The 24,211-nt window shown below is 36.3% G+C and overlaps 2 protein-coding genes across 7 annotated transcripts in view; both read right to left on the bottom strand.

Annotated features, from left to right (window-relative positions):
- Fan1 (FANCD2 and FANCI associated nuclease 1) overlaps positions 1-3,066 on the bottom strand; it is a 33,506-nt gene extending 30,440 nt beyond the window's left edge. For 4 of the 6 annotated variants that reach the window (XM_005320061.5, XM_021722839.3, XM_078051296.1 and 1 more), the window contains exons 1-2: positions 2,606-2,944; positions 983-2,383 (exon numbers count right to left, since the gene is read on the bottom strand). In XM_005320061.5, the coding sequence (XP_005320118.2) occupies positions 983-2,231 (1,249 nt within the window). In that variant the 5' untranslated portion in view covers positions 2,232-2,383; positions 2,606-2,944. Of the gene's footprint in view, positions 1-982; positions 2,384-2,605; positions 2,945-2,971 lie in introns of those variants that run through there. The other 2 variants (XM_013356304.4, XM_040275933.2) reach the window with 2 other exon arrangements.
- Positions 3,067-8,690: 5,624 nt separating this feature from the next.
- Positions 8,691-24,200, bottom strand: Mphosph10 (M-phase phosphoprotein 10). The gene is made up of 11 exons (XM_005320063.5): positions 23,674-24,200; positions 22,597-23,278; positions 21,551-21,702; positions 20,729-20,897; positions 18,276-18,417; positions 16,842-16,909; positions 15,744-15,881; positions 13,068-13,178; positions 11,264-11,371; positions 9,361-9,591; positions 8,691-8,932 (listed from the first exon to the last, which is right to left on the bottom strand). Exons 1-11 carry the CDS (start codon positions 23,760-23,762, stop codon positions 8,783-8,785), a joined length of 2,040 nt encoding a protein of 679 aa, XP_005320120.2. The 5' UTR covers positions 23,763-24,200; the 3' UTR covers positions 8,691-8,782.
- Positions 24,201-24,211: the final 11 nt, after the last annotated feature.

Raw genomic sequence — 24,211 nt, 5'->3', positions numbered from 1 at the left:
AGTGCAAGTCACCTGTTAAAAAATAATACAAGGAATATCCTGATAATTCCACTGTGTGTAGTTTCTTAAATATTAGTAGTAGCTGGGTATGGTGGTACACACCTGTAATCCCAGGTACTTAAGAGGCTGAGGAAGGAGGATCCCAAGTTTGAGGGCAGCTTGGGCAACTTAGAAAGACCCAAACTCAAAATAACAATAAAAGCATTAAATATTAGTAGCAATATCTAGGATGTTCTTCTTTTAATCAACTGAAGAGACAGACATGCCCATACTGCACTAGAGGACAGTGTGAAAACCATGTAAACAGTTCAGCCACAAAGTAAGCTATTCCAACCTTGAAGTGATTCAGTTCTAGAGCCGTCATGATCCTTTGTAACAGGGCAGCCACACCAGGGTGCCCTTTTCTTCAAACCTGCAAGACCAACTTGGTGCCACCACTGGCTAATGATTTGAGGCACAGACTAATATTTTTAAAGGTACTAATTTAAGCCTGAGAACTTCCATTTTCTCTACAACCTGACTTGAAGAGGTCAAGTCCAAGAATCTAAACACTGTTGGAAAAAAATTGTGCCTCAGATTGGTTTGTTATTTTTCCTAAATTTTATATTATTTTACTTTCATTTTTGAGGAAATGAACTGTGAAAACAAAACAATCTAACAGGAAGCTTGATTACATGCCCAAAATGCAAAGTTATGTTTTTTTCAGTGTATTCTTTAAAAAATCTGGCAGGGTCATTTTACATCCATCAAACATATCTATAAAGGAAAAAAACAACTGCTTCCATGGCAATCCAAGTTCTGCTTGCACAGTAGATAGCACCTACCTGCATATCCTTGATACAAGTCTTATAGGAAGCTCAGATTCCCATTTACAAAATCACAATGATTTCTACTAGTCATTAGGTCACTGCCCATCACATCACCCTTCAATTAGGACAGCAAATGGGAAACAAAAAATTGAAAGCAAACAGGCTGAAGATACCTGATAACTGATGAAATTTACTTATAATTCCCTTCTCCTCTTCATCAAAGAGCATCATATCATCTTCATTCTCAAGTACAGCTTTCAGTACCACATGGAAATTCCGAAGATAGTAAGGATGACTCAGTGTTTGCGGCATCTTATCAGGAACACCACAGCTTGACCCTTGCTCCACAGCAGTGCTACAAGTGATTTTACTCTTTAAGCCACTCTCACCTTCCAAAACTTCTTGAAAGTTACTCCACTCAGAAGCAATTGTAGAACTTGGAAAATCTGCCTCTGAATTTGACAACTGTGTTTTAAGTTCTGAAACAACAGTCATTTCTACTTCTTTACAATTACATGCCTCAAGTTTTTCAACACCTTTATCATCTATATCTTTGACATTCTCTTGCTTTACAAGACTATCTTCTGAAGTATACTTTAAATTATTCCCAAGGAACAAATCTGGAGAAAATAACATGGGAGCTTTATCAGAGAACCCAGGGGTAAGGGTGAATTTCCCACATTTCTGAGCAGTCTTTTGGCTTTCAGCTTCCACTATTTTATCACCTTTTACCATAGGTTCAGAAATATTCTCTTCCTTTAGAGAATCACATGTAAAAATATTTTCTTTTTGAGAACTGTTCTCCAAAATTTGATCCTTGTCCTCAATTTCTAAACAGTTAGCAATCAGGCTTTTAACAGCTGTGGATGGGGAACTCTGTAGACAATTATTGCTAAATTCCTCATTCTTACTTAGAGACTTTTTAGCCTTTATGTATTTCCTGGACAATTTAGTTGACAGGCTTCCCAAAGAAATGACTTTCACAGAATGACTTATCAGCTCATCTTGATTTTTGCACACCAAGGCATCAGTACTTTTAAAGTAAGGACTGGTCTGCTGTTTTGCGCTCATTTTTGCCAAACCACTTCGGTGAGGTATTGGACTTGTCTTTGGTGGTGACTTCCTTGGTCTTACATCTTCTAAGGCAGTATTCGTTAAATCTACTGTGGTCACATTTGAATTCATTAAGTTAACCTGTACTGGATTCGTTTGAATGACATCACCATTGTTAGCACACATTTCATCAAGGTGCTGGTTTAAGTTATACCGGGGCACCATTTTACTACAAATGGGGCAAGCAAGTTTAGCAGGTGGTGCATTGTTAAAATACGAAACGATAGAGTTAGATGAATTTTTTTTAGTTTTGTTGATTGACAAGCTTCTCCGAGGTCTTTTTTTGTCAGGCGATTTCCCTTCTGGCATTATGAGTATTAGAAAAATTGGGTGATCCAAGTAATAAAACACAAGCTATTTCTGGTGAAAGATAGCAATGCTTTACTTTTACTCTCTTGGCTTGAACTAATAAAAACGGGGACTTTATGTAACCTCATGTTATTCGTTTAAATTTCTTCTTCCTACAAAATAAAACACATATGGGTTAAAACCATCTTCATGAAATTAAACGTGGAACATTTAATTTCCAGGAAATTAAACATTTCCTGGGGCAAGAGAACCCTAGGCTTGAGACAGAACACGGAGGCTGCACGCAATTTTAATGTGTCTTTTATCATAAAATGACAGACTAGACTTATAAGGTTAACTTATAAAGTTGAGACCTTTTAAACATCTAAAATTACCCGTTTTAAAAAAGGGATTTTTTTTACTATTCCAGATCCTTCTATAAAAGCACAGCATCGGTAACATTTTCCGTGGGAGATGGTGCCCATCGGGATGGTTCCCCAAGGCAGCTCCCGCCTCAGGCCTGCACAGACGAACGCCCACAGTCGTCCCGGGGATCTGCACACACGCGTGGCTGCCACCGCCACAGCTTCCGCTGCAAAGCCCCTGGGGGGCCAGTGAGCACGGCCAGAGCAGCGAGGCCAAATCCGCGGGCCTGGGATGCGTCCCTGGGTAGCGCACCCGCGGCCACACGACCGCCCGGCGTCCTCCCGCCCTGCGCCCCTCCCCTTCCTCCCTTTGCGCGGGCCATCAGCGCCACTCACATTCGTCCCCGCAGCCCCGACTTCCCTCCAGGCTCCGCGCGCCGGCACTCCAGGCATTCCCAGCCGATCTAGCGTCTCGATTCCACAGGCTCAGCAAGAGGAGGCTCGAGTGATCGATCTCCTTTCCTTGCCTCCTAGAAAATCCCAAACTGATGGGCTCACACTAACTGTGCCCCTGAGAGAGCCCTAGATACCTCCTAACTTTCACACTTGGGCAGTGTGCCCCAGAACACCTTTTCTGTGGCTAAGTAGACTTTATATATGTGGTAACAATAGCAAAAGGGAGAAGAATGCAAATGAAACTATACTATTGCATGGTCTTACTTTTTAAATGAAGAGGTACCATATTAATTCCAAGTAGACTGTGATAAGGATGCATATTGTAGTTCCTAGAAAAAGTAAAAATTAATGCAAAGCGGTAGAGCTAAAATATTAGTGGAGAAACTAACATTTGATAGCAAAGAGATAAGGAAAGGAGAGCAGGAGAAGAAAGCCTAAGACTTCTCCTCCTGGGAGAAGTCTGTTACCCCTTTTAAAATAAACCCTTTTTTTTTTGTTGTTGTTTTGTTTGTTTGTTTTCGGTTTTTCTATAGATGTAGTTGGGCACAGTACCTTTATTTATTTATTTGTTTGTTTTTATGTGGTGCTGAGGATCTAACCCAGGGCTTAGCACGGGCTAGGCGAGCTCTCTACTGCTGAGCCACAATCCCAGCCCATAAACTCTACTTTTTCTGCTTGCCTCCTCATGCTTTTCTAAAGTTAGATTTCAACATGTGAGGAAGCAGAACTCATCACTGGTAAGCAACCAGAGTTATCACAAACATACAGTATTCAAATACTAACCAAAATAACTGTAATGCTATATTGAAACAAAGTAGTCTTCCTGATGGGAGTAACTACCAGAAAAAAACAAGGTCATTTTATAAAGTCAAGTCAAAAGGGGCAATTCACAAACAAGGCATCAAAATCATAAGTAGGCATATACCTATTAACAAGGTTTCTATGGGGCTGGGGATGTGGCTCAAGCGGTAGCGCGCTCGCCTGGCATGCGTGCGGCATAGGTTCGATCCTCAGCACCACATACAAACAAAGATGTTGCGTCCACCGATAACTAAAAAATAAATATTAAAAAATTCTCTCTCTCTCTCTTTAAAAAAAAACAACAAGATTTCTAAGCAAATGAAGAAATAAGTAAATGCTAGAAACAGACAAAAAAAATCAGTAAAGATACAGAATATCTGAAAAATAACTGTCAAAGCTTTGGACTAATTGAAGTATGGAACATTATACTGAACTGTACACATTTCTTCCTTTTCCCAGTGTTATAGAGTTAATAATTCTGAAACTACTTCCAGTATTTTCTAGGCTTGTGCAAATTAATACATTGAAGATAGTGAAAGCAAGTTTTCTTACTGTCAAAAAAGGTGTTACAAATGTGGGAAGAGTGAAAAAGCAAGATTGTAACTTATGGTGGTGTTTAATTGGAATTGGAGGTATTGGTATGAACTCATGAATGGCATACATATCACATATTCCCCCAACTTTTATCCCCATAAACACACAATCATAGTTTTCTGCCTCTGTTGAATGGGCCTAGTAGCAATGAGACACAAGAAATTGGGCTATAAATATCATTCTCTATTAGGGAAAATGGGTTCCTTCAGAAAATGACTGATTCCAAGGAAAGTAAAAGATAAGAATGGAACATATAATAGCAACAGAAAATAAAAATGCTCAAAGAACAATAGGGACATATCAAAAGGACTCAGGGGTAAACTTCAAAAGGTCTTCTGCTGCTCAATTCAGAGACAATTAGAGCATCAAAGCAAATAATGATAAAGAACTATAAAGCATTACATAACATAAAAATCAGGTCCAAATTGAGATAAATAACTGAGAAGGGAAAGCTGCTCCTTATAGTAGAATGCCAACCAGTTTGTATAGAAGAAATAAATCAACAACTGATGCTGTAATTGGTGAGTGAAAGTTTGATGAGGAACAGATAGTTATAGCATCAAAGTGTCTTCCTCATAAGTGACCAATTAAAAAGGAAAATATTAAATTTCCAGTGGGGAAACCTGGTGGCCATTACCTTAATCAAATGATCATTGCCATTATTAGCTTCATTAGGACAAAATATCTTCATATGAGGCACTGAAGACATCCACTGCTGTGGTTTTCCTGCCCACATTGTATAACCTAGATCTAATCATGAGAAAATACGAATCAAAATCTGAAGGATATCTGATCTGTACACTTCAAAAATGTTAGTGAAGAAAGACAAAACTCAGGAACTTTAACAGGTAACTGGAAAATAGAGACATGACAATGAAATACAAGTGATCTTGGAATGATCCTGGACTAGGAGGGAAAACAAATCTATGAAGGACACTATTGGGACAATTGGCAAAATTTGAATATAGGCTATGGATTATATAACATTTTATTCATGATTTTGATTATATTGTGTTGCTATGTAAGTGAAGGACCTTATTCTTGGGAAATACTCAGGTATTGATAGGTGAAGAACCATACAACTTGTTCAGAAAAAAGAAAGAATGAGGCAAATGGGGCTAAAATTATTAGAATTTTCTGGAATTTTAAAATTTCAAAATGTATAAACCTCTTAAAAATGATACACACGGGGCTGGGGATGTGGCTCAAGCGGTAGCGCGCTCGCCTGGTATGCGTACGACCCGGGTTCGATCCTCAGCACCACATACCAACAAAGATGTTGTGTCCGCCGAGAACTAAAAAATAAATATTAAAAATTCTCTCTTTCTCTCCTCTCTCACTCTCTCTTTAAAAAAAAAAAATGATGCACAGGGGGCATGGGAGTGTAACCCAATGGTAAAGTATTTGCCTAGCATGTATACAAGGCCCTGGTTTCAATTTCCAGCACTGAAAAAAAAAATGAAAAAAAAAATACACAGGGGGAAAAAAACATGACAAAATACACAATTTTACCAACAATCAGAGACACACAGACATGCAATATTTTTACCCACTAGAAGGGCAAAAATATTATTTTAAGTTCACCAATAACAAATACTGATAAAGATGTAACAGAAGTGCAAATTTTTGCAACTAATCTGGAAAATAATTTGGCATTGTTTTAGAAGGTCCACCTAGCAATTCTATTCTTAGATGAGAGCTAAATTTTTAACACTGTGACCAGGAGGTCAAAACGTCATATTCACCATAGTGGAAACTGGACATCAATGTGTTCAAGAGAATGGGCAAATAAAATTGTAGTATATTCATACAATATTATGCAGCAGTAAAGTGATGCATAATTTCAAATACATAGTTGTCTCTTTGGATCTGTGGGGGATTGGCTCCAGGATCCTACAAATACCAAAATCCATGAATGCTTAAGTCTCTTGTACAAAATGGTGTCATGTTTGCATAGAACCAAAGCATGCTCTCCTGTATTCATTAAATAATCCCTAGATGAATTATACCTAATATAAATGTTATATAAATAATTGCTACATTATTTATTGGGGAATAGCAAGAAAGAAAAGTCTGTACATGTTCTGCACAGATGCAATTTTTTTTCTTCCCAAATAGCTGGGATTACAGGCATGTGCCACTATTATATTTTTGATCCAGCATTGGTTGAATCCACAGTTGCAAAACCTACAGAGGGATGACTGTATTTTGAATGAATTTGAGAGAAATCAAATGAAAAAAATAAACCAAATAAAAACATTCTATTTTCATAATTCAAATGCTAGCAAATGCTAAATAATACATTGCCTTGAGATACATGCATGTGTGATAAAATGTATACAAATCGAAAGGAATGATCAACAGCCCACTCAGATGTAACCACCATTTATTTCCTCCTTAGCTCTCTCTCTAGTGATGAGTGAAGTATTGGGGAGGTGCCCAAGTGTTGGTTTTCAGGTTAAGGGTAGTTTCATGAATGTCCTATTGTATTTCTCATGTATATACAAGATGTGTGTAAATATTCTACTACAATGAGTTTTTTTTTTAATAAGGGAAGGATTTTTTCTGTGGTTCCAACAACAATGCCTGGCCTCTGGTACAAACAAGAATCTATAATGAATATAAACTGTAGAATACATCAAATATTACATTGAAAAAGTGAATGGACTGACACATCTTTCCTAGAAGTGAAGATATTAAAACACAAAGCAAATATAAAGGTTATATAAACTCTGTGAATACCTAACTATCCTTGGACAGATAAAATGAATCACCTCTCCAAGTCAACACCTAATCCTGACAAATAAAATAATCAAGAGAAAGAGAATTAAGCCAGTAATGAGTAGAAACTGGAAAGCAGTTGTAACTTCAAAAGAACTACAAAAATATAAATTCCTAGAGCGATGTTGATACTCAAATCATCACTGAAAAATACCACCTTTGCTAAGCCTAGGAGACCAGAGGATACTCAAAGTACTTGGTTAGAAGGTGAAGGTATACTAGTGAACTCTATTTTATGTTTTTAATATTTATTTATTTATTTTTATATGGTGCTGAGGATCAAACCCTGGTCCTCACACATGCTGGGCGAGCACTCTACCGCTTGGATTAAAACAATTACAAGTCAGTATTTATAGGTGCTATAATCTTCCAAATTCATGTGTTGAAACTTCATGGTCAATGTGATGGTGTTAAGAGATAGGACTATTAGGAAATGATTAATAATAGCATAGCCCAAAGAGATGGGATTTGCACACTTGATAAAGAACTTGAGGGAGTGAATTCTGACCCCTTTTGTCCTTTTGCCATGTGAGGACATAGGAACAAAGCACCATTTTGAAGCATAGACCCATTAACAGACAGACACTAAACTCTCTTGTCCTTTGACCTTTAACTTTCCAGCCTCTAAAGTTATAAGAAGCTAAATTCTATTGTCTATAAATTACCCAGTCTCAGGAATTGTTATAATACCACAAAAGGACTGAGAGTTGGTGCTTAATTGAGCTCAGTATAGCCTAGTTCTTTCCAGCTGAAAACAGCTTCTGCATTAATAAACAAACCTCCACAGGATTTTTTATACTGGCCTCTATAGACACTAAACCAGAGGGCTTTCCCTGTTGCTTTAGGTGAATCCTGTTCTCACCCTCTACTCACATGGGCTTAGGTTTTAATGCATTCCTATGAAATCATAATATGAGATCATACTAGACAAATATATTTTTCCTGAATGGGGAGGTTGAAACAATGAGCAGCTAGTGGTCAGAGCCAGCTCTCTGCAGACTTGTTAGTTCACCTTCCTGGCTGTATTGAACTTCCATCACTTTTAGATTACACCTGTCCTCCCTGTATCTGATTACAGACAGTAATCTGTAGTTTAGTCTCTTTAGTCAGGTGATATGGGATTCTTTTCCAAAGAGAAAAGGTATAAATGAATCAAAATGTAACTGTTCTGTTAAATGATGATAGTGGGAAAAGAAAGTCAAGACCACAGCATGGACTTCTACTGTGGATAGCTGGGGATGAAGGAGGTGGCTGGCTTTGTACCCTCCTCATCCTGCAGACCAGTTATGATTATTAGCTGGCAAGCAGGAGCTGGACTATCCAGAGGGAGAGAGCTCAGGAGGATCAGCTCAGGCAGCATCAGTATAGAAAAGGCCTAGGGAGTTAGGTCCTGCTTCACATCCAGAAAAACCCAGGCAGACTTTCCAAACGTGTTAAGAGTTTGTTATTGCACATGGTGGAATTCTCAAATATCCTCCATTAATGCAAAGAAGGATCTCATTAATTTTATTATAAAAAAAAACAATGACAGAATATAAGCTTATACATTAATATATATATTACATTCATAGTATACTATAGCTTCAATTTATGAACAGAAATATCCTGTTTTTTCTTCTTTTTCTTTTCTGATTTTTTGGCATCATTGATTTGCATTTTTACTTGATCTTGTAATTTAGAAAAGAATGCCTGAGATGACTTTAGGGCCTTGTCTTTTCCTTCATCCTGCAATTAAAAACAATACATGCTCATACTATAAGGTATATGATCACATGGAAAAACAACCCAAAATATAAAAGTATGTTATGATTAAAACAATGTATTAAAATATAAATAGGAAAATAGACTAGAATTACAATATAATACATTAATTAGCATAGAGGTATTCTATACATTCTATATTACTCTAACTTTCTTGCAACTTAAGAGAGAGGAAGAAAAACAGGTAGAGGACCCAGATTACTCTGAGGACTCTACAGGAATAACTCAATAACACTTAAGGCTAATGTTGCAGCTAAGTCAGCAGTGTTCCCCTTAGTACCACAGGTGGGCTGTGTTGCTGGCTCAGACACTCAAGTAAAGGGGACAGCCCAATGCATACCACTCACTTGCTCCCAAAGGTCTCTGCAGTAGTTTTCCTTCCTTGCCCTTACCTTTAATAAGGAAACTCTGCCAGTTTTGGTCAGTTGTTTCAACTTCTCTGATGCTACTGCTTTCGTGTATTTCCCTGTTTGATCTGGGTTGCTCTTTTCAAGCAATTTTTTCCGTTTCTCCTTCTCCTTTATTTTCAAACGTTTTTGATATTTCTTTTTCCTCCGTTCTCGTTTCTTGTCTGTAGCCGTTTTCTCAGCAGCTGTTTTTAGATCTCCAGCTTTATTTTTCTCCTATTAAAATATAACCACCAATGTATCAATTAATCTAACCTAATATCAACTCAGGGAATCAAAAAGAAAAGAGGAAACCTCAATAGTAGGTAGCCAAGGTGCTGTATGTCTATGGTACAGCACATGAGGCTAGAGAGCAATCCCTGCCTATGTTTCAGACAGCTCTGCTAACTCTAAAACCTAGAATGTTTTCTTTGACAGAAGAGAGTCATAGACTGTTCAGCCTCCAAACTAATTACACAGAAAGCATGGAAAGCTAGATACTCAAGTTTACAGACCAGCAAAGCAAGTCCTCTGCAGCATTTAGACTTCAGCAAGGGCTTCAGGGAAATGCCTGAGGTTGTCCCAATAAAATGATAATGACAACCTCTGGGCTGAGGTCAAAGGTTCCCAGAGACTGAGGACAGAGAGGGAAGGGAAATCTCACTTTAGTGAGGATCAATTTCCTCTTTTCTCCTTAGGTGCCTTATGCTGTCACCTGCATACAGATGGAAAGAGATTAACATAAGGATGGCTGTAGCTACAGAAAAGAAAATGAGGAAGAAAACAGAAGGCCTGCTGCTAAACCAGCCAGAAGATGAGGGCCTAAAAAAAATCATCATTATTACATAAGGCAAGAGCTTCAATGTTCACAAGGCATAGATTTCTTCCAATATCAAAATGCTCTATTCTATTCCAGATTTCATTGCTGATGAGCATTACATGGATAGAACAAGTGGGGAGATGCTGATTAAATTAATGTTATTGTATAAACAATCTGTTTGAAACTTAACATCACTGCTGATATTTGCATTTGATTATCACAAATAATTATTCTGATTAAATAATTAAAACTGCTTTTGTAATAATTCTCTTACCTGTCCCTCCTAATAATGAGTGAAGATGGAGACTAGGGTTTAAATATCATAACATAGCATCAGTTTGATGACATTCTCATTCTCCTGTATTTACAAGGGACTGGTTCAAGATCACTGCAGGTACCACAATCCACAGATGCTCAGATTCCTCATATATAAGGGTTAAGCATTTGTATGTAACTTATGTGCATCTTCTCTTAGACTTTGAACCATCTTTAGATGACTCATAATACCTAATACAACACAAATGCTATGCTAATAGCTGCTATACAGCATTGTTTAGGAACAGTGACAAGGAAAGAGTATGTACACGTTTAGTATAGATTCTTTTATTTATTTTTAAATTTTTTTTGCAGTGTCTCACACATGCTAAACAAGTGCTCTATCACCAAGCCAGATGCAATTTTTTTTTTCCTTGAGTATTTTCAATCTATGGTTGGTTGACTCTATGGAAGCAGAATCCACAGGTATGGAGAACTGACTGTACCAAGAAAGAGCTAACATAAATTAGAACAAAAAATACCAATTCAAGGAAAATGACATTCAACAAAGGGAGATCTGGCAATAATCAATTAACTTCTTTTTTTTTTAAAAGAGAGAGTGAGAGAGGAGAGAGAGTGAGAGAGAGAGAGAATTTTTAATATTTATTTTTTAGTTCTCGGCGGACACAACATCTTTGTTGGTATGTGGTGCTGAGGATCGAACCCGGGCCGCACGCATGCCAGGCGAGCGCGCTACCGCTTGAGCCACATCCCCAGCCCAATAATCAATTAACTTCTAATCAGATATTGAATGTTTCAACACCGGCTTCTTACCTTGATTTCCTCTGGGGCCAGAAGGGCTGCATCACTGACACTCACTGGAGCTACTTCTTCCATGGTTATAGCTGGCAGATTTGACACAACCTTAATCTCTGGTACAGGCTTGAAGAGAGACAATACATTTAATGGGAAGTCAGAAATAGCCCTAACATATACACATACACATATATAATATTTTATAGGAATTATTTAGTATGTTAAATATGTTGACAGTCAAGGTCTGAAGCTAACTGGAATTGTAACAGTACTAGTGGGCAGCACAGGATGCCTCTGAAATCCTATGAGAATGAGGTAATTTAGGGGTCTTTTGTCACAAAATCATTCCAATAGCATTTATTTCTACAGTTTCACATGACATTTCTGCCATATTCAAACACCAGTTCTTTCATCTGTTAATAAACTAGTCCCATCTGCCACCTATATGGACATTCTCAAAAAATCCTATCTATAACTTTATAAAAAAGTTGATTTCTGTTAATATTATCTTGCCTTTGGTTATGGAAAAAATGCTGGCACATATACAGAGAAAGATGCAAAGAAAATGCTTGTGGGAACAAGAGTAAAAGTATAGACTATTTTTTCCCAACATTTTTTAATTGGTGCATTTTAGTTGCACATAATGGTGGGAGTACAGACTATCTGATAAAGCAGTATCAAAATAAATCAAACATAATAAATATGAAAAGGAGAAAAGAATACAACACTAACTCAAAATCCATTTACTTTCTGTTTTTTGTCCCCCACCTCCCCTTCTTGTTTAGAAAGTACCAAAGAAACTCAAAACTTAACATAGGATTTATACCAATCATGCTAATAAAAGATCACCCATGCTGGTGTATCTAATTCTTACTTGTCCCTGTGAGGAACACCAAAGAATGAAGAGCAAGAGAATGACTTCAGACACTTCTATTGCCTCAGTCAGGGAAAGACTGGGGTATGGGAAGGAACAAGACTGAAACTTAGGTGACCAGGCTGCTACGGCAAAGCAGGTTAACAACTCCTCTAACCTCTCATTTTCCTTTTCACAGTCCTGTGAATATTCTAGTTAATTAGGGAGGTATTTGCCCCAGGAAAATTCCCAACAAAGAATAAGCTAGAAAAACAGCAGGATCCTGGATTCTAAGTAAGAGAGAAATGTCAGAATGTCAGAGAAACCATTTCTTCCACTGGACCATTTTTCAATTATTTACTAGGGATATTGTATTCTAGTCTACAATTTAAAGAAAAATATGAAGCAAAAAGAGACAGTATAAACACAACAAAAAATGATGGCTGATGATTGGTAAATCAAGTCTGCAGAGACAGCATGTGAAAAACCAATCTAAATATGAAAAAAGGAATATCAAGGGGAAACCAATACTGGCAATATACATTTCTGGGGAGAAGGAAAAAAAAATATATATATATATATATTTGTAGTCAAGTAGATACACATTCACTCCTCCTTCAAGTCCCAAGATTTCAAAAAATGCTTGAGGATTTCCTTGTGTCAGGAACTGGGACAGGGTGAGGAACACAATAATGAAATATCACACACATTTTGTGTCAACCTGAACATGAATAGGGAACAACCAGCCCAATCTTTGCAAGTGTACTATGGAATGAAAAGAGAACTAACAAAGTAATAACACATAAAGGGAGGAGGAATGGGGACAAAATACAGGTCCTGAATGTAATTTACAGGAAGAAATTTTCAGGTCTAAATTCTGAAACCAAATAAATAGTTTCACAAAAGCTCAGCAAGTTTTATTAAAGTCATGTCTGCTGTATCAACACATTTAACTGTTATCACACTTACTGGTTTAGGAATGAAGTGGAAGTTTGACAGGGCATCCAATTTTAAAAAGAGAGAATCCATCATCTTCTGAATTTCTACATGTTCTGGATTTTCTTCTTCTTCTATTTTTTGCTTAGGAAATAAGGTCAACAACATCAGAGCAAAAAGATAAAATAAATCATATTTAAGACAATAAAGACCACTGAGGACATTCCCAATTTCTTAGCACCAATCTTTCATCTATAAAGAAACAGTGCAAAGGTAAAATTAAAGTTATCAGTAAGCACTTATCAACAAGGGATGTTTTCCCTTTGGGAGCCATAGAAACCACACTGCTGACATTTAGAACTTACAGTTTAATTTCCTTGGTATTTATTTCTTTCAAGAACTAAGTTACTTTCACTAGGATGGCTATAATTTAGAAAGAAGAGGGGAAAATATCAAGTGGTAACAAGGTGAGGATATGAAGAAATTAGACTCTGTGTATGGCTTGTAGAAATGTAAAATGGTATGGCAATAAGTTTGGCACCTCCACTAAAGATTAAACAGAGAACTACCACATGGCCCAGCATTTCCACTCCTAGATATACCTTCAAGATAATTAAAAATATATACTTAAAACAAAAACACACTTACACAGCACTATCTGCACTATCTAAAAGGTGGAAACAGACCAAATGACCATTAACGGATGAGTAGACAAGTTGTGGCATACAGATGTGTGTATATATGTGTGTGTATGTATGTATGTATGTACACACACACACACACACACACACACACACACGAATGAAGACTATTCAGCCATAACAAAGAAGTACTGATACATGCCATGATCTTGAAAACCTGCTAAGTCAGTCACATATCATATGACTCCATTTATACAAAATGTCCAAAATAAAATACTAAATTCACAGGAATAGGATGCAGATTGGTAGTTGTCCAGAGCCAGGGCGAGGGAAGAATGAGGAGCAACTACTTAATAAAGTGGGCTTATTCTGAGACAGTAAAATGTTTCTGAAGCACAGACAAGCAGAACTTGCACAACACTATACTAAATGCTCCTGAACTGTTCACTTAATTTTATGTACATGTCAACAAGGGAAATTTTAAAAAAAGAACTAAAGTATTAATAATAATTAGATTTTATAGAATTATCCAAATACCCATTTGGACTATAGGGACTTCTTTCATTTTATTTATATGGAATTTGTTAAAGTTTATTTTGATTAGCAACACTGAAAAAATTGACAGCAATCTTAATTCTACTGAGGAGAAAATGTAAATTTCATACATTTCTCTTTTGACCCAAATTCTTATTCTAAAAGAATATTTTTTTGGTTTATTTGTTTTTATTAAAACAGGAAGGAAAATGAAAGAACTAGGAAGCATTGGTGCTCTGCCTCCATGACCCTGATGCCAAAGAAGCATCCAGATTATTTCTGAGGTCTGTCATTGGCGCCTGTCCAGGTACTATGCTATACTGCTTCTTTTTTTTAACTTAACTCACTTTTTAAAAATTCTTAAAGACAGGTATAGGTATGGTATGCACCTACAGTTCCAGCTCCTTGGGAGGCTGAGTCAAGAGAATCATTGTGAGCCCAGGAGTTTAAGATCAGCCTGGACCAGCCTGGACAACACAGTGAAACACTGTCTCAAGACAGAAACTTCTATACGTGTCTTTTCACCTCATCCTAGACAATAATATCTGTGAAATCATATATTTAATTTTTATGATCCACATTACATACACATCTATAAGGCTGATCCACATGCTGTCTACTATCACCTTGCTTATTACTTTTAGAATGGATACTGGTCATCATCCTAAACTTCTAATGGAATGGGTCTAAAATTAGCCTGGCTAATTTAATTAATATACAGGAACTCCAAAGTTCATTGTCAAAAAACATAATTGACCACCGACTTCCAAGAGAAAAATAAAACTATCATTTTTACAACTTGCATTAAGTTGTTGCAGTATTTCATTTTCTTTTTCATGGTTACCAAATATTTCCTTTATTTATTGAGTCTCTTCAAAGTAGCCAGAAAACTGGATAGCAATCATTGACTTAAGCTGTATATACACTGTCCTTCAACTACTGCCTTGGGTTGCAAGGCAGCCAGGAAGTAATTTTATTCAAATATTTCTAGTTCTTCCACTTCACAGTGTGGAATACTGGTTTGCTGTTAATGCTTGAGTAGCATTAATTAATAGAATCTGACAGCAACTTTATAAGGCTCTTGCAGGAAAAAAATACCATTTAAGCATGGTCACATATTGACCATATGTTCAACAGACCCAAAGTGAAGACATAATTCAATTACTTAATCTTGGAATTATGATCTTGTCCTGCTGTCTAACCAGAGATTACTTTGGTGAATTCACAATCATATATCAATAACTTCAAAATATCAATAAGAAATCATTTTTTAAAGTATAGCACTGTATAATAATTGCTGGAAAGTTAGTAACAGGATGCAGAAGTATATGGTGATCAATGTCTAATTGTAAAGCAAACCTCCTGATCCTAAGCATTCAGTAGAAATATCATAACCTCAATATTCCAAGCATGCTTTGTCTCACACGTATGAGATGACAGAAGGGCCATTTCAGGATTTCAACAATCACAAAATGAATGGTTCTTTTCTTCCGTTCCTTTCATAATAATAGCATTGCCTTGGAGGCCTCCTTACCTGGTTAAGTTTGATGTATTCTTGTTCATATATTTCAGCAAGGCTCAATTTACTCTTCTCATGGTCTAATGTTAAACGCTTTTTATACTCATATGCATCTTCTTTAGGTTTTTCTTTACGTACAACATCATCCCAAGCCTAAAATATACAGGGTAAAGTGCAGCACAACTTAACACAATAATTCCCAGGCTTACACAAAAATTGGAGCAAAAGAGAGAGTAATTTTCAACTTAAGCAACGTCAAGTCACAAAGGATTATGAAAAACAAAGAGGACATTAACTTAGATATCCTTTTCACCTTTATTTTAAATAAGTCTTCTGGTTACCAACTTTAATTCCACTTTTTCTCGTCACAGTTTGTCAAAGAATCAAGCCTTGTGTTCATTTTTTCATTTCCAATTTTAAGCTACTATGCATATAGTACCCTCTCCCTTCATATCCCTGTATTTTTAGACACAAGTTCAGGTAAACATTGTACATACATTTTAAAGCCATCTCATATAGTGCATGTCATATTCCTTTTATTTGAAGTTTACAAAATCAGATCAACTCTTAAAAAATTCTTTCCTAGATTACTAACATTTGAAAAGACATTCTCTTTATTTGTTAGGCTAGATACTATGTCTAGACCAATGGTCCCAAGTGTGACCATGGCAAGTCAAGATACCAGTAACCACTCTTACCACTCAACAGGTCAGCAAAACTTAGAAGGGAAGATGGCGGCAATGACTTGTGATTACCTTCTCCCCTCAGGCACAATGCCTGTCTTTCCTGGGTACTAGTGAAGAGCAGAACCTCAAACAACAGAAGCTGAAGACAACCTGAGACTATTCCCCTGCCACAACCCTGTGACCCTGCTTTCTATTGAGATAGGAGTCTGGCTACATTGCCCAAGTAACTCACTATCCTACCTCAGCCTCCCAAATAGCTGGGATTACAGGTACACACCACTGCACCTGGCTCCTAGTCATAAAGCTAAGTAAAGAACATTATTGAGTGGAAATGAAGAAAGCATTATTCTTCCTACTTAAATCCTCTCATATTATTTCTAAAAATTTTAGTGAAGTCTAAATTAAGTTCAATTTCATTCTTACTGACCTGATCTCGTATTCTCTGCTTAATGATATCTTCTAGTTGGAAGGTGGTTTCCTCTGTGATCACAGGTGCTAAATGAAACACAACATTAAAAAAAAAAAAAACTTTTTAAAATTTTTTTTATTTAATTCATTTATTTTTATGTGGTACCGAGGATCGAACCCAGTGCCTCATGCATGCTGGGCAAGTGCTCTGTCACTGAGCTATGACTCCAGCCCATACACACATTTTCATTAAGAAGATACATATTAATGATTTTCAAATTGTGGTCCTTGGACTTACAGCATCAGCAACACCTGGGAACTTGCTGGAAATGCAAATTCTTGGGCTGACCCCTTACTTCCTGAATCACAAAGTGAGAAGGAGAACAGCTGTCCACGTTTTAGTTCTGATGTTCCGTCAAGCTTGAGAACCACATTAGAATATATGTGGTAATAAGTGCTAATACATCTATCCCATGTAACTGGGGGCTTTTCCCCTGTTTTCCATTCTCTCTTTTGCTGAAATAAAATGGAAACTCATTTGAACTCAATGGGCACAAAAAAGATGAGATGACTAGGGTTTTAGGCAGAAGTTTATAATTCAGTTGGCCATGACAGGTTGCAAGCCTCATAAACAGAGCACTTGAAGAAACCTGATATCTATCTATTGGTTTCATTAGCATAGCAATGTCAAATTTGAGCGGATTAATAGTACTACAGTTACACAGGAGAATGTTCTAGTTCCTGGAAGATACACATAAAAGTATTTAAGAGTGACTTAGGATACTACTTTCAAACAATTCAGCAGGAAAAAAAGCATATACACAATCACAAATACATGTAAGGAGAAAAAAGATAAAAATGGCAGGGCACAGTGGCGTACATCTGTAATCCCAGCAGCTAGGGAGACTGAGGTAAGAGGATTGAGTTCAAAGTCAGCCTCAGTAACTTGGTGAGACCCTAAGCAACTCAATGAGAACCTGTCTCTAAGTAAAATATTTAAAAAAACGCTGGGATATATCTTAGTGGTACCAGGGGAAAAAAAAAAAAAGATAAAAATGGCAAAATATTAACAACTAAGGCTGGGGATGTGGCTCAAGTGGTAACACACTCGCCTGGCATGCACGGGGCGCTGGGTTCAATCCTTAGCACCACATAAAAATAAAATAAAGATGTTGTGTCCACCAAAAGTGAAAAATAAATATTAAAAAAAATTCTCTTTCTCTCTCTCTTTAAAAGAAAAAAAAACAAAAACATATTTAATAACTGGGGAATCCAACTGAATGGCATGGCATATAGATATTTAATAAATTATTTTTTTCACCTTTTCTGTATGTTTGCATGTTTTATAAAAGGTTGGGGAAAAAGAAATGCCCCCCCCAAATTTTCTATGGAAACAGAATAATACAAAAAGCACAGAAACGAAGAGTCTGCAGAAGCCCAGTGGGCACCATACCCATCCGGACAGCATGATCAAAGTGCAGGTTCTCCTCTAGGAGACTGTTCTCTGGTCGCTTTTGTGCTGTCACTTCCCCTTGAAGCTGCCAAGGCTTTTTTTCCAACAACTCTTTTTCTAAAGATGCAATTTTTTCATTCATCTAGGAAAAAGACAAAAGTTTTTACTTAAAAATTAAACTTATACTCATGTAAAAGGGTATAACATTTTAAAAGTAGGAAAGAAATGTATTATTCCTCAATGTACTTGTTTTATTCTTAAATACTGGAAATTGTTTAGTAAACATTTGATGTATTTCTAGGCTCTATTCTATCCAAATGATCTATCTATTTACAGTCCAGTATCAGTTTTAATTATTAGAGCATTTTAATCTTTTTTTTTTTTTTTGCCAGTGCTGGGGATCAAACCCAGAGCCTTGAATATGCAAATATTCTACCACTGAGCTATATCCCGAGCTCTCTAGTTTTTTATTACTTATTTTATTACTTATAGCTAATGTAGCCTGACTCTTGGGACTATGCACGCCAATTCTCTTAACTTTTAAAAGGCAACAATTATGAAGACTTTACTGTATAAAAAAGCAGGTTGTACAGCTACCTTACAGAATGCTTTTAAATTTTCCTAACTATTCTGTTGCTCAACTGCTGATTCTTCTAGTATCTTGTGCCTTCATTTTAGTTTTCCCTACCTCTTATTTTCCTTCTTTTGTGGCTACAGTGGCTAACATTTCTAAAGAAATGGTAACTGTAACAGTGGATATCTTTTCTTATTCCTGATTTTAAAGAAATTTCTAGAATTTTACCATTATGCATGATGAAAGCTTTTGATTTTAAAGAGACATTTCTAGAACTTTACCACTATATATGATGGCTTTTGGACAGATGTATTTGTATCTCATGAGAAGTATAAAAATAACAATGGGTTCAGTTGATAGAGTGCTTGCCTTGCATACAAGGCCCTGGGTTGAATTCCCAGCACCACATACACACACACAAAATATACATATATATATACATATATATATATATAAATAAAACACAAACAATAAAACAGGACATGAATATTGAATTCTGGCAAGTCTTTCTGACACAGACTTTTTCCCTTAACCTCTTAAAACCAAGAATCACATTAGACTTCCTAAAATGATTCAAAAGAATGAGACCCACTTGCTTTTATGGCATTATTTTTTCATTTGATTATTTGGGATTTTTGTATCATTATTCTTAAATGAGACTGAGTGTGTGTATATTTTATTTTCATCTTTGTCAGGGTTAGCATTCCATATTATAACAATTTCCCAAGAAAAAAAGATGTTTTGAAGTTTTACTTTACTCTTTACTTAATGTGGAAATTAATTAAACAGCATTAAATTACCTATTTCTTGAAGGTCTGATATAATTTCACAGTAAAACCAAAGCTTTCATTTTGTCAGAGGAGGGTGGGAGAAATGAGGTGAAGACATTTCTTTTTTTAATTTTTATTTTTTAGTTGTAGTTGGACACAATACCTTTATTGTATTTATTTATTTTTATGTGGCACTGAGGATTGAACCCAGTGCCTCGAACATGCTAGGCGAGTACTCTACTGCTGAGCCACAACCCCAGACTCAAATTTGTTTTCTTTTATGGTGCTTTTTTCCTCAGACTTCTTTTGGAGACAATCTGGCAATCGTGAATTTAATTCAGATTCTCATACTTTTTATAATTATTTCAGTATCTTGTTATCTTTGATTATCTGCCTATTCTCATTTCTAATTGTATAATTTTTTTGCATCACAATTATTTATTTATTTATTTTTTGCTTTACGATTCTTAATACACCATTATTCAATAATTTATCATATCTCTGATTATATATAAGGTATGTTGACACCAAATTCACATCTTCATACATGTATTTTGTATAATGATGAGGGTCTCCTTTCACCATCCATGCTATTCCCCTTCTCCCTCCCTTTCCCTCCCACCCCTATTCCCTATCTAGAGATCTAATTGTATAATTTTAAGGTGGACAAATAATAAAGCCAAATGATTGGAGCCATATTACCTCTATTAAAATTAAGTGACATGTCATCTACCTGAAATTATGTCATAAGCAAACAATTTCCATCAATTTGGAAGATGTGTTTGAGATGGTTTTAACTAAAATACAGGCTATATATAACACCCACAAAAATAATTTACACAGCACTTTAAAGACATCAGGCATAAAGAAAAGAAACAAACGAAAGAAAAAAAAAGAATAGGCCCCCAAGGCTAAGAAATGCAGGAACTGACTTTTGCAAATTAGAAGCTTTCAATGTGGCATCTACATACACTGTGTTTAGAGTGGCTGCAAGATTTTCATTCTTAAAGTACAGTCGGTATTTCCCACAGGAAAAATATGATAGATTAGACTGAGTTCCACAGTCATGTAAAGCGCATAAAACATTTCTTAAATTCCTTAAAAATTACCTTCTCCTGTCTTTTTTCAAAAGAGGATTTAACTTCATCAGGATCTTTCTTTACATTTAACACATCTGTATCTTCAGTTTCTTTATCATCTGGCAAAGCAAAGGTCACTCTTTTTGAGCCTTTATGCTGTTCACTATCTTCACTTTCTTCAAGGTCATTATCCTCATCCCTGTAATACCAAAATGTGTATCAAAGGAAAAACAACTTTTCACTAGAAAACAAATTCAATTTTCCTCTATTGAAGTTCTTTTGTATCTCTAATGTCCCAAATATATTCAGAACTTCCAAAGTCATTAAATTATTTAAAAACAACAGAAGGAATTATTTAGGTAAAATGCTATGTAAGAAATAGAACAAAGGGGCCCAATATGTGCAAATAAATTATTCATCAATCTATAATACAAAGTTCTTATTTCACAGAAAGAACCTCAAGGATTACTAGCACAAAACCCATATCAGGGCTGGGATTGTAGCTCAGTGGTAGAGCACTTGCTCAGCACATGTGAGGTACTGGGTTCAAGCCTCAGAACCACATAAAAAATAAGTAAATAAAATAAAGGTATAAAAACAGATTACCATCTTTAAAAACAAACCAAAACTCAAAAAAAAAAAAAAGCTCCTTTCTTGTAACAAAGGTTTGACTGTTACTGCCAGAAATATTTTTCTTCATTAACTCTAATGTTCTTTCAAGCTATATGAGATAATCTGAAATCAGAGAATCTACTATTTGAGAATTTAACTGCTTAAGACAAACATAGCTGACAATTATGAGCATACATACATTTCCAGTTTATAATGTAAAGGATTATTTAAAATACTCACGTTTCAGAAATGCTTTCTTCTGCTTCTTCTTCAGCAATTTCTTCCTCTTCTTTGTTTGAATCCAGCCCATCATCACCACTTACCATGTCTTCATCACTTTCAACTGGATCAAAAAAATCTTTGTATTTCAGATTTCTTGAACTTTTATCTGACTAAACAAGAAGATTTTAAAAACATTTAATGGAAGATAGAAAAATACATAAAAAATGCATGTGTATATATGTACTACACACACACACACACACACACACAAACACACACACCTTTCCTACTTTAACACTTGTAGCCAAAATAATTAGGGGAAACTCGTAACTAGTAACATTGTTATAAAACCACAAGAACTGGAATGTTACAAACTAAATGGAAGTACAGATCCATTTGTAGATATGTACATAGGCATTTATATATATATATATATATATTGCTTGACTACTTCAACATTACCAGTCAAAAAATAATTACAGGAAACTAGTAATCAATAACACTACCACAAAATCATTAAGAACTGAGATATAATAAACTGGATGTAAGTACAGTATTTATTTATTTATTGGACACAATACTTTTATTTATTTTTATGTGGTTCTGAGGATAGAACCCAGTGCCTCACAAGTGCTAGGCAAGCACTCTGTCACTGAGCTACACACCCAGCCTGTATAGTCTTATTTATAATTGACAAAACAAGAACCCACTATTCCTATCTCTAAATCTTTTAACTATAATTATTTCCAAAACACCCCTGCCTACATAAGTATTAAATATTTTCATTCCCAATTATTTTTTATGTTTGTTGAAAATATGTTTGAGGGAAACCTATGAATACCTCTAATGTGTGATTATGATTCTTAAACTATCTATCAAGAGAATTATTTTGTGACAAGGAAATGATAGCTTCAGTTTAATTTCACCAATTTTTTTTCAATTGATCTAATACTTCATATGTGTCCTGATGAATTCTGAAGTGCTTAAAATCTCTCTTAGAAAACAGAATAAAATCTTAATTGAGGAGGAAGAAAGTACTCTCTTCTCCTCTTCCATAATTTTACCTTAAGTTTTTGATTTCTAAACAATTCTTCCTCATCTTCTTCATCAGAATCAATATCTTCAAAAAAGTCAATATCTTCTTTCTCCTCCTCTTCATCTTTTTTTTGTTCTTCTTTTTCTATGTTCTCCAAAAAGGTCTCCATTTCAGATAGTTTAAAGAATTTGTCATCTACTATAGACTTTTCCCTTGACTTCTCTGGCAGTTTATTTTGCACCTTACTCTGCTGTTCCAATTTGCTAATATCAAAGTCAAGATCAGAATCCTCATCACTGAAAACTGAGCTTTTCCTCTGATCAAATTTGCTTGAGTTTTTAGGCTTTTCACCAGCTTTAGGATCATTATCACCCAAATCTGACACTTTCTCCTCCTCTTCCAAATCTTCTAGGTTCTCCTGGTTATCAGCCTCCATCTCTGAGCCATTCTCTTCACAATCCTGCTCTTTATTCTTTGGAAGAAGAGTGATGTCTTCATTTTTAATTGTTTCACTAACTTCCTTCTGGAAGTATTGTAAAACTGGTTCATTTTGCAATTCCAGTTGTTGCCAAATTTGCTCATCATCAAAATTGTTTATCACAAGTTTTTGTAAAGGACTTCCAAGAATCCTACCATTCTCTAGTATTTTATTGAAGTCATAAAGAACTTTTGTTAAAGAAGTAAAGTTTGATGCTAATCCATCTTGAATCCTATTGGGGGAGGAGATCAAAAGACATATAAAACTTATAGGTAGTAATTTCACAGACCTCTGAATTAAAAGAAAAATAAGATTCAACTCAAGTGCAAAAAAAATCAAACACAAACGATGAATTTTAAGTATAGATTCTGAGCCAGGCACAGGAGCATATGCCTGTAATCACAGCAGCTCAGGAAGATGAGGCAGGAGGATCACAAATTCAAAGCCAGTCTCAGCAACATACAGAGGCCCTAAGCAATCTAGGAGTTGTTAGGCCATGGAATCATAAACTGATATATGGGAAGAAATAATCTATACTCCCTTTTCTTCCCATACAGAATTTGCAGGCTGCCGGCAACCCACGCCCACGTGAGAACTAGTCTCCGAGCCCGGGATACGTGCACTTACGTGAGAAAGCGTTCGGGTTGGCTGGTGGCTTTACCGACCTCTCTCAGACACCGCTCCAGGGTCCGCCGACGCCAGACCCGAGGAGCCATCGCCGTCAGCTACTCCAGATACAGCACCTCATGCAAGGGAAGAGAGCCGATCCGGAAGAGAGCTAAAACGGAAATTCCGCGGCAAAAAGTTGCCTAGCGTAACCCGCAACTCACAGCCGAAGGTTCCGTCGTGCATAGGTTCCGGACCCACCTCAATCGGAGCCAATGATAGCGTGAGAACTTTCACTGGGCTTGCGTAGTGGGGCGGGGCAGGAGACAGAAAATAGCTACTGGTCAGTCCAGAAATCGTTGAATTTCCTCCAAACTTTATGTTTGGGTTTCCTGAGGGGCCTACAACTGGTGACGCGTGGTCTTTTACGTTTCTTCTTTGGATACAGTAGGTGGCGAGTTTTAGAGCCCGGTGAGAGTCAAATTGTGCAAGGTAACAGGAACGCCGTTACCAGAAGGGCGGGTCTCTCCCATCATCCCTAGGAATCCAAACACGCTCG

Source organism: Ictidomys tridecemlineatus, chromosome 5 (assembly GCF_052094955.1).
Source record: "Ictidomys tridecemlineatus isolate mIctTri1 chromosome 5, mIctTri1.hap1, whole genome shotgun sequence".
Lineage (NCBI taxonomy): Eukaryota > Metazoa > Chordata > Mammalia > Rodentia > Sciuridae > Ictidomys > Ictidomys tridecemlineatus.
The sequence above is the reverse complement of the archived record's forward strand: the minus strand, read 5'-3'. Positions and strand labels throughout refer to the sequence as shown.

Excerpts from the sequence above, each read along its gene's own strand:
- Mphosph10 (XM_005320063.5), bottom strand. The coding sequence starts at position 23,762 with ATGGCTCCTCGGGTCTGGCGTCGGCGGACCCTGGAGCGGTGTCTGAGA. Across the intron at positions 20,898-21,550 it reads GAAGAAAGCATTTCTGAAAC|GGATGAGGATAATGACCTTG; the intron begins GTGAGTATTTTA and ends TTGGTATTACAG. Across the intron at positions 8,933-9,360 it reads GCAGAGTTTCCTTATTAAAG|GATGAAGGAAAAGACAAGGC; the intron begins GTAAGGGCAAGG and ends TTTTAATTGCAG.